Genomic DNA, 11,409 nt, shown 5'->3' with positions numbered 1-11,409 from the left:
TTTTGCGCATAAGGTAAGAAGATCAAACCCATTAGCGTTGCATTTTCCAATACCATGACGACCAAGTACACCATCCCAGGCAACATGATCATTCCCGACACGTGCATTAAAATCGCCCAAGAGTAGGATTCTGTCAGATGAAGGTATTCTAGAGAGGACTTCGCCAAGTTCTAAATAAAATTTCAGTTTTTCTTCTTCTGGAGCTCGTAAAGTGGGGGCATAAACACTTATCAGATGGATGTACCTCTTAGATGTCAGTTGAAGTCTTAGTGTAATTATCCTATCATTGATACCTTTTGGTAGCTCCTGTAATTTACGTGCAAGCTCGTTACGTACTGCAAAACCCACTCCACTAGCAGCTCTTTCGGCACTGGATTTCCCGTACCAATAGTAAGTATAGCCTCCAAGGTGCTCGCGCAGCTCCCCGGCGTCACTGAGATGCGTCTCACTAATGGCGGCAATGTCGATATTATATCTAGCCAGCTCTCTCGCAATTAAAGCAGTTTTTCTCTCAGGACACGAACTCTGATCGCTATCCAAAAGTGTTCGAACGTTCCACGTTGCAATATTTAGTGTTACTGTTGATATGTACTGTTTTCTATTTCGACCGCATGAAGGTGGTGAACAGGTGACCGCGGTTAGCCAACTGCTTATGAAACGAGACAGACAATTTTTAGGCCACCTTTTCTAGGCCCCTCCCCGGATTGGGGAAAGCAGAGCGGTCCCTAAATAGGGCTGCTTTGTCGTCAACTGAGCTGCCGAACGGATTCCCTGTCTCAATCGGAATACAGAGCGACCATCACCAGAAGACCGCCTACGTGCAGATGCCAACTAAGGTTTGGATACACCATATCCTCTCCTCACCATCAGCTCTCCATCGCCGCAGGGCTTAATATCAAAATCCAGGTAAACATGCCGAAGTCATTTACGCGTGAGTATATTTAAGTGGACAAACAGTTGCGCAGGTGCAAATCCACTCTCTCATCCTCGATATCCGGACGCCAATGGGCCGGGTGACCGGTACGACTGGCAGGAGATTGAGGTTGCAGGAGATTGGCCACACGTCACTAGAAGAGCCCCGACGTGCGCCCTTTAAGGCACATCACCAAATACCTTGCCGAACCGCTGTAGTAACCGGATACAGTTGCCTATCGACATTGCTCGCTTCTTACACCGGCTCGGGCTTTTGTTCATGATGGTGGGCTTCCCATAGACTGATTGCACCGGTCTAGACCGGTGGGCGGTGGGGTCGTCAATTCCCTACGCCTATGCTTAATAGGATATATTAGTTCCATACATTACGGTGTTTGTATATGCGTGAATCTCGACAATTACGGGAACATATAGAAACTAGAACTAGAGAATCGAGTGTGGTGGCGAGAATTGAGGAAGACCTATTTCCAGCAGTGGACAAAGATAGCCGTTGATCATGATAGAAACTAGCTTTAAGGTGTATCCTTAAGCTTATTGTAATATATTTTTCTTTTAAATTTCAAGTTGTTTGTTTGTATATTATTTTATGGCATTTAGGCGCACCAGTTAACAGAAATATTAAAATTTAAATTTATTATTAAAACCTTTATTTGATTTTTATGGCATACACTTTTTCTGTTAAGCTGGTCCGTTCTACTGGTAGATTTTAATTTTATTTTGAATAAAAAATTACATAATAGAACTTAAGAATTTCTAGTTTTCTCTGAAATGTGAAGCTTAGATCCTTACATAGAGGCCTAGTCTAAAATGATTTTCGCTATTCGTTTTGATGCAAGTGCCTTTAGTTTTCATTTTGTGCACGCTTAAAGTACGTGTATGAATCAAAATTGAAAAATTCTATGCAATTATTCTGCAGAGCCTCCGGCAACTTTTCTCTTGATGAATTTTCGTACACTTTTATAGTTATGGTATTTTATGGAAAGTATAAGCAAAAATATTTAAAAATAAAGTAGATTGTTGATATTTTTGAATGAAAATTGAAAGAATTACAATTTTTAATTGTATTTCTTACTAGTAAATGCTTACGTCACTGATTTTTAATCATGACTGAGAGACGAATAATTAATTGCGGCAGTAATGAGTCACTATGAAGGTTGCGGGTAATAAAGCTACAACTAATGTTTTTTATTAGTGTTTTATTGTCTCGATTTAAATGAACCATGTTCTAAATCTTCGTTAACATTTTGTTTACAAAACTATGTAACGTTTAAACAAGGGAAGTGCGTTCAGTTATTTTATCTATGACTGTTTGATACAATAAATATAAAAAAAACTTAGAAGTAATAGTATAGAGAAAGATGCTTGATTACCTAATGCAAACAAAAAAGTTACACATTTTTCACATAGGAGGTAAGGTCATCAGAAATATAATACTTTGTAGGTGTATTATCGAAAAACCTGTGGATAATATCGTAAAATATTTTCATGGCAACATCGAAGAAGCTTTTTCCAAACGCATCCATAATAAATTTCCAGTTTTCATTTAGAAATCCGACGATTATGTCACCTGAAAATAAATTACTTTACATGTAAAGATTTACTTTTTTTGTAAATATAATATTTCTAATTGTTGATAATTAAATAATGGAATAATAAGAGGAATAATAATAATTTATAGTATTTTTTTTTTTGGTATGAAGTGTCGCTTTAGTTTCTTCATATTGTTGAAAATAATTGACAAACTCATGACAAAAACAACATCATTTTCCTGTACAAAAAGGTCATAAAACGCATAGAAACTTTTGTCTTCATTTTACTTAGATTGAGGGAAGTCGAACTCTAATAAAAACAAGTGCAAACTTTCCTATTTTATTTACTTCATATAAAATAAAAAAAAAATTCCAAGCGAAGAACAATGTCAAGGACATTGCTTCGTTTAAAACTATGCCAATTTTCATAAGTACGAACGCAAAAAGAACTAAAAAAACTCTTAACCCTTTCACGACTACGGGGACACATTTGTCCCAGTTGAAAAAAATGAGGGTAGTTACAGAAAAAGAAACAGATATGCGTTATTGTATGTCAATTAGTTTCTTAAAGTACCTTTTTATTATTTGAATGTATTAGCTACCCAACCATTACATTTTGATTTATCATCATTGAAAAGTGGCTGTTTGCTTCGCGCGAAATTCCTTTACTTCAGAAAAGTATTTCTCGCCATAAAAGTAAAGTTTAACGATTTATTTCCTAAAATATTTATTCAGTGGTAAGTATTTATTCATTTTGTGCACATAAAATACATTTTTTTATGTTATGTACTTGTATAAGTCGTCGTAAACCTAAAAAAGGGACGCCAGTGTCCCTGTGGTCTATGAAGGAAATATTTTGCACATAAAGTTCGTTGCAAAAAAATTAATTATTATCCTAAATAATTTATTATTTGTGGAATTTTTGAACTCAAGGAAGCTGAAATTTGACATATTTTGATGGGAGATAATAGTGACGATGAAGACAATTTACCGCTCGACGAAGAAGCTCAAAAACTATTGACACAGGATGATGACTAAGGCGTACTTGATGTTGAGATTGAAGACACAACATTGCACCATCCAGAAATAAAAAACAAATCACCTGAGCCTTCAACTTCTGCTACAAATTCGACTAAAGTAAAAAGCAGCAGTCTACCTGATTTTAAGTGGAGGAAAAGAACATACATTCCAAATGTTTTTTCAAATATAGAGTATCAATTTAGAAAGGTGCAAATTTGTCAAGATACTGAAAACTAATTTGATCCCTTTTGATATATTTGTTTCTACAACATTTTTTTGTATTTTAGTTCAAATGATAGTAACATAAAAGAAAATAGAAAATGGACGGGAATTTTTAATTGAAATAGATGAGATGAAAGCTTTTCTTGGAATGAATTTAGTTATGGGCTATCATGTTTTACCATCTTTGAGAGATTATTGGGCTACAGAGCCAGATATGGCGGTACCTTTTATTTCTAATATTATGCCACAGGCTCGATTTGAAGGCATACGTAAAAATCTACATTTTTGTAATAATGAAATAGTAAGGGAACCTACTTGCCGAAACTTTGATCGAGCACATAAAATTAGGCCCAGGATAACACATTTGAATGCATCGTTACAAAGTGCTCTCAATATTAGGTTTACAATGAAAAGAACCTGGAAGGAAGTCTTTTGACCAGCCTACAGTTTAGGCAAGTCGTAGCTCGGAGATTAGTCAACGGCGTTACTCGTCCAGACACAGAGATGTTCTTACTTGTAAAGCAAGTGCTGTACGAAAGTCTATAAAGCGCCAGTTACCACTACATCCAATGGAAAAGGTCAGTGCCAGAAAGAGATGCGTAAATTGTGCCAAGATTAAAAGAGGAAAACCGTACAAATAATACTTGTTCTATTTGTAAAGTTCATCTTTGTTATACAAATGAAAGAAATTGTTTCGCTTACTTTCATAACCAGTAAAGTTTAGTAAATTGATTATCTAGGTAAAGTAATTATATTATTTCATTTAAAAATAAGAATACGTGTAATAATAATAGCGATTTGTGTTATTAAAACCTCTAGTTAATTTATAATTAATGTAATTATAAAGATGATTTTTATGGTAAAAAATTACCTCTTACGACCATAGGGACAGCCGTGTCCCATAAAAAAACTCAAAAAGTAAAAGTAATTTTATTTTTTTTATTTAAAAATATGTTTATTAGATCGATAATTAACTATTTTAAACAGTTAAAATAATTGCAATACCTCTCAAAACCTTATGGTCCTGAAAGAGTTAATTAAAACGCCTGTATCAAAAATATTAGTTTTTGTTTGGAAATATAGTTTCTTATTCTGAAATACTATTAAAGTCTTCATGCATAAATGTGAAGTGCCAAACTGGCATAGTCTCAAATCATAAACTGATTTATTAATTAGCTGGTTTCTTTCAAGCAGATATTTCTAGAATATGTACGAAATATTTATATATTTTTTAATAGCTATTCTGAATATCAAATAAGTGTTGTTTTTGCGCTCTAAATTATATCCCGCATATAGCAAGCTTACCCCCTATATGCGGGATATATAGAGGGAACCTGGAAACCTAGTGTTCATTACAATAGTATTTAACTTACTGACATCAAGGTCTCCCATGTAAATGTTATCAGCAGATAATTTCATACCACCTATATCGTATTTGTATATGGTTTGGTTAGTTCTACACTTAATATATATCTCTCCATCTTCTTTCTTTACAAAATAATAATAATAATCCAATTTTAAATGTATTTTATCTGTAATATCATAAAAATATATATTGTTTTATTATATTCTTATATAAATCTAAATAAAAAACTAAAATAAGAATTTTGTAAAAATTACCTAGTTTGACTTTTGCATTACCGTTCCCGTGCGCTCCTCTGCCGTCAAACAGATTCTGAATGAGAGGACTTGCTCCAATTGCATTGAACTTGCCTTTGATTATAACATCACAAGTAACTTCTACTTGAGTATGGCCGTTATCGAGGTCAGTACTAAAATTAATTTGATCTACATTGTAAAAGAACGTTAAGAATTATGTAATAGATTTTGAAATTATTATAAAAAAATCAAATAATTTAAAAAAATATATTAGTGTAATTATGAATCATTATTTATTTATTCATTTTTGTATTGAGAAATTAAACGATTCTGTGGGACTTGAATACAAAATAATGAATTAACTATATACTTTTAGAAACAGATTTTTTTTTTACTTTTAAAAAATTAGGAATACCAAAATTTGTTTATGCAAAAATTTGGTAATTCTGGACACTTACTTTACTTTATCAATTACACATTCTTTTATCCCTTTAGCAACTCCATCTTCCAATGTAATGTTTAATAGTCCTAAAACCGATACTGGTATATTTTTTAGCCTAATAGGATCAATAGGTGGCATATTAAGCTCTTGGATGCCATTTTTGCTGATGTCTTGTAAAACGCCTTGGATTAGTTCTTTCAGACATATTTCATCGCTGAAGGAGCACTTTTGTATTGTTTCCACTGAAATCAAAAATTATTAAATTATTAATTTAATTATAGCTTTCTTTCTCTTTTTAAGACAATCGTTATCGATATGATAGATATTTTATGTATTGCATATAAAATAAGTTTTTTTTTAATTTGGCGCCTAAAATACTTATTACGCAATTACTATTCGAATTTTATTTAAAATAAACACAACCGTCGTGGCCCAGCAACACAAGGGTGCGACGGTTGTAGATTCGAGAAACTGAAATATTTATTTGTATTTTCCTGAATAATGCTTTCTTTATTCATGATATAATTATGAGAATAAAGAAGAATACCTCATATATAAAGTTATTACATATTACGTTATTTACATAATATATTTATACATACCATAGGCAGACTGGCCTACACAAAGCGACGCGGACAAAATGAACAACGTCGTATATAACATTTCGTTGTGTACAGCGCAAAAACTGAATACATAATAATTAAAATTACCAAGGTACGTTGTTTATATTATAAGTACCATAATAAAAAAATGGCAAATATAACGTAAAATCTAGAAAACCGGTACCAATAATTACAACCCTGAGATGTGAAACATAAGATTATGAACGTTACAATGTAGAGGGTAATTATCTTTGTATAGATATCAACAGAGTTATAAAACATGCTTAGTTCACACATTTAGGTATGAGATATTTCAGTCAACTATCATCTTATTACAACACATATATATATATATATATATATATATATATATATAACTATATTATTGCCTTAAATATTATTTTTTGCGTTGGAGAACACAAAAATCTTATATTTTCTATTGTCTTATAAAATATGAACCATCATTTGAACTCGAGTTTATAAAAGTTATTAGTTTTATGAAAAGTCAAAGTAAATTAAGTTTCGGATGCTTTCAACTATATTATTATTAAATCACAATTGCGTACAAAGTACGTTTCCATGTTCCACTAATTTCATTAAGTTAATATTTTTATGTGTTTATATAGAAAAATATACACAGCAATTATAAATTAAAAGTACCTACCGCCATCAGGAACGTCAATTGTCATAGATCAAGATCGCGTAAGGTAATTACTATAAAATATGTAATCTTAGGCTCTTTGTAGGTATAACACGTATATATATAAAATGTCACAAGGTCAAAATTTAAATAAACACTTAGAAAAAAATCTATTCAACTGAACTAAGCATTACGCTTGTAAATCTGTACTTGAGAAGATAAATACCTTTTATTTAAACTGCTTGAATGTCTTACAAAATTTTTTTCAACTTCACTAGCTGGGTAGGCAGAGTCTGTGTTCTAATAAAGTTTTATTAAAAAAATATATAAAAGCATAAAATTTTACGCCTTGAATTAAAAAAAATACTATTACTATATTATTAAATTACTATACTATTAAATTACTTTTTAAACTAAACAAATAAAGATAAATAAAAATATTATGCACATTACTTATCTTACATATTTTAGCACAAAGTAAATCTGCAGCTTAACATACATACTCGTCACACTTCGTTAAGATTCTTCAAAATCACTTGAAACTGTCTTCCGGGTATAATAAAAAATATTTTCTATATACTTTACACTAAAATGTACTCAAATCTTTGGTTAATTATTACAATGCACAAGTTCAAAGTATTACAATTACGTACATTAATAACACGTTATTAAATAATTACGTAATTATTATTCCTACAATTTTTTATTTTTTATTTTAAATAATATTATCTTCTATATATATAAAAGGACTTGTCCTCACTGACTGAGGTAAGACGCACGCACAGCCGTAACCGCTGTGCGTAGAAACGTGAAATTTGGACAGATGTTTACTTTCGTAATCTGGACATCCACTAAGAAGGGATTTTGAACAATTTTAACCCTAAAGGGGTGAAATAGGGGTTCAAAGTTTGTATGGAAAAAAAGTTAAATCGGCACCGATTGTTATGAAATTTAAAATTCAGACTCTTAAAAATATTTCATTGAACACGTGTTTCATCATTTTTTAGAATTCACCCCCTAAGGGTGCAAATAAGGGGTTGAACGTTTGTATAGAAAAATCTTTAAACCGCCACCTATTTATATAAAATTTGGAAATTAGACTCTTAAAAATAATTCAGAGAACACGTGTTTCATGGTTTAATAGAATTCACCTCTAAGGGTGCAAATGAGCGGGCGAAGCTGCACGCGTCCGCTAGTGTAATAATAATGTAAATGCCAGTCGTAATGCAGGGGTACAAAGTGTGGCTGTAAACGGTACTGGTTGTGTGTTCGATTCCCACTCGGGGGAAATGAAATATTTTATAATTTCATATCTCAAGTCTTAATATAGACAAATGATCTCAACTAGAACTTAATTAGATTTACACTGAATAACGATTGTAGTAACATACATAAGCACTCCACTAAGCCTTACGTATTTAGTATATTAATGCAATGTGAGACAGTCATTTATATTCTGTCGATTGTTGTTAAGTAGGTTAATTGACTTATAGCGCTATAATACTACATTAGGTACTTAGAAGTAAGTGACATCGTCTGTGTATATTGTAGAGGAAGCTTTAATTGACGTATTGAAGTCTTCGGACTTCAAAAGACGTAGACTAAACTGAGATAATTTAATACAACCGTATCTTAGCAACTATTACAAAAAAAAACACAATAATAATAAAAAAATACTGAGTAATATATTTTAAATATAAAAATTAATGAATTAAATAAATAATTCACACACTGTTGTTTTTTTTTTGTTGTTGTGTTGCCCTTATCAAATCGCGAGGGCACTTCGGTAAGCAGGAGTGTCAAAAAACACTAAGCATTTTTATTCAGTAGTGTTCTTTATTCTTTAATAATCAAGTTAATGGTAAAAAATGGTAAGCTGTAGACAGCGTAGCTATTAACGGTCAAATGCAATATTAATATTAATTAATATAATTTTATTAATCCTAAATGAGTATAAAAACAATTTATAGAATTAACATATTATAACAAAAAGTAGGTTTACCACAGTAATAAAAAACCGTAATCTTCAAAATTTATTTTATATTTCAAATATTATTATAATATTTTATATGTATTATATTAATATTTCTGAAAATACAATTTGGAAAATCCTATATAATATATAGACATTTTTACAACATAACAACACTTGAAGCATCTACATCATAAACAAGAAGAAGAAGAAATTCATCATAAACAGTTTTTAAAATATCATTTTTTTATAAATATGGTGTAAGATCTTCATTAACATATTTATCTGCTGGGATTTTATCACCGAACTTCTGGAGTAGTTCAACGTAAAGCTCCATAGCTTTGTCTATGATAATAGGCCCTAACGATTTCATTAAGGTCCTCCAGTTCTCATTGAAGAATGCTGATACAATTTGGCCTGAAATTTTATTTTACTTTTTAATAAACAATTATGAATAATTATGTCAGTAGCGCAGGGGCATAGATTGAGGCTCGATTCCCAGTCGAATGAAAAATTTAATATTGTCATTTTTTCGCTTTGGCGTCGAAGCAAAGCGCGGCGTTGAGATCAGCCATTCAACACGCAATGCCTCCCGAATTCGACATAAAATAGGGAACAGTGTCTTAACACTAGGCACCCTCTGTCTATCCTACTGTGCGCAGGATGACAATTAATAATTAAATCAAAATTTGAATATTTATTTTTAATATATCGTAAAATTTTATAGAAACTATTACTATTTATAATTTTAAAATAATAGCTTAGGAACATAACTTATTTTATACTTACTTATATCATTATTGGCAACCATGATCTTTTCAGTAACGAAGTGAGCATTTCCAATGTCGTAGTCGTACTTACTACCCTTATTTGAAATTTTCAAATAAATTTTACCGTCTTTCTTGTAAGGAATAAGTTGATAATCGAATTTCATGTTTACTTTTTCTGTAAATTAAAATGAAATGTTTAATTATTAATTAAAGAATAAAAAGTTTTTTTTTATTATTTAAATATATTATGTATATCAGTGTTGCGACGGTTGTGGGTTCGATCCCGAGGAAGTGAAATATGTATTTACGTTTATATTTAGTGTGTCTTAACACGAGGCTCCCTCTGCCTACTCTGCTGTTTGCGTGATACTGATTTGATTTGATTTTCATTACATTTTTTTATAAAATTGTCAGAAAACGAAAATAATATAAGAACTTACCAACTTTTATCTTAGCTTTTCCATTTCTATTTACATTGTGGTCACCGGTTACACTCTGTATGACTGGACTATCCCCCGTAACAATAAAATGTCCCTTGATAGTCAAAGAATCACAACTTACATCAACGCGTCCCTTTTGGTTTTCTATGTCAGATCTAAAATAAAATACTATATTTGGTATTATATCTTTATAAATTAGAAAGTTAATTTATTTATCTATTTAAACGCAAACTCTTTTATATTTTATCACGAGTGATAATAAAATATTATAAATATATTGTATGAAGGAAATTAATGCTAGGTGCACGAATATCAAAAATATGTTAATGCTCTAATGATGGCGCAGGTACATTGACCTACTAATACTTTTTAAATAACTTACACATATGTAATTAAACGTAAAAGTATGAAAAATCCGTTAAAAATAAACGACAAAACATAGAAAATCCATTAAAACCATGCTGTGCAAAAATATACTTGTAACTACTTACGAAAACTCATTGAGGATGCAATTTGACATGCCCTTTATGGTGCCTTCAGTGACAGTTAAGATGGCGGTATCCAAAATATTTAATGACACATTTTTCATTTCCATAGGATCTAGAGGTGGTATATCCAGTTCTGGTACACCAGATTTCCCAACTTCCTTCATCATGTTTTGATATAAACCCCTAAAGCATTCAGGATCCTTTATGCTACATTTTACGAGCGTGTCAACTGAAATATTATTAAAAGTGTTATTTGTAATTTTAAAATATAATTTTCTTTACATTTTTAATAGATATATAATATATATAATAGATAGCCATTTAAGTTAAAATTGTATAATAAAATTAAAAATGTTAACTTACCAAAATCAGCTTTACACGCTGATAACAAAGCCGTAAGCACTAGTGTGTTTAATGCGAACATTTTCGACTGTTATGTGTAGTTTAAAGTAATCTAAACCATTTTCGACTCACGTATATATATTACACGAAATAGCAAAAAACATACATAAAGAGACCGGTTACTAGATAACTCATCTATAAAAAATGGGAAGGTTTTAGATATAGTTATTAACTAACAGGCAGAAATATACATAATCAAAAATATAAGTTGCAAATTATTCAATTTTTCTTTCGTAAGCAATTATATTCGTATTATATAAATATATATTATATACCTTGAGTAACACTTAGCTATATTATGTAGAATTTGTATACGTGATTCAAGTAGTAATAAGAAAACAAATAAATTA

The 11,409-nt window shown here is 30.9% G+C and overlaps 1 protein-coding gene across 1 annotated transcript; it reads right to left on the bottom strand.

Annotated features, from left to right (window-relative positions):
- Window positions 1–1,976: 1,976 nt before the first annotated feature.
- Window positions 1,977–11,096, bottom strand: LOC146529243 (uncharacterized). Its single transcript, XM_085201899.1, has 10 exons — window positions 11,021–11,096; window positions 10,661–10,886; window positions 10,170–10,324; window positions 9,749–9,904; window positions 9,210–9,376; window positions 6,348–6,459; window positions 5,762–5,987; window positions 5,325–5,476; window positions 5,078–5,236; window positions 1,977–2,500 (listed from the first exon to the last, which is right to left on the bottom strand). The coding sequence occupies exons 1-10, from the start codon at window positions 11,079–11,081 to the stop codon at window positions 2,322–2,324; spliced, it is 1,593 nt and encodes a 530-aa protein (XP_085058025.1). The 5' UTR covers window positions 11,082–11,096; the 3' UTR covers window positions 1,977–2,321.
- Window positions 11,097–11,409: the final 313 nt, after the last annotated feature.

Source organism: Heliconius melpomene, chromosome 18, assembly GCF_056956725.1.
Source record: "Heliconius melpomene rosina isolate 202511_hmr_F chromosome 18, ASM5695672v1, whole genome shotgun sequence".
NCBI lineage: Eukaryota > Metazoa > Arthropoda > Insecta > Lepidoptera > Nymphalidae > Heliconius > Heliconius melpomene.
Note: the sequence above shows the minus strand (reverse complement) of the source record. Positions and strands in the feature narration are given on the sequence as shown.

Coding starts and splice junctions, on each gene's coding strand:
- LOC146529243 (XM_085201899.1), bottom strand. CDS start 11,081: ATGTTCGCATTAAACACACTAGTGCTTACGGCTTTGTTATCAGCGTGT. Junction 10,325..10,660: donor TGCATCCTCAATGAGTTTTC/GTAAGTAGTTAC, acceptor ATTTTATTTTAG/ATCTGACATAGAAAACCAAA. Junction 5,477..5,761: donor TGTGTAATTGATAAAGTAAA/GTAAGTGTCCAG, acceptor AATTAATTTTAG/TACTGACCTCGATAACGGCC.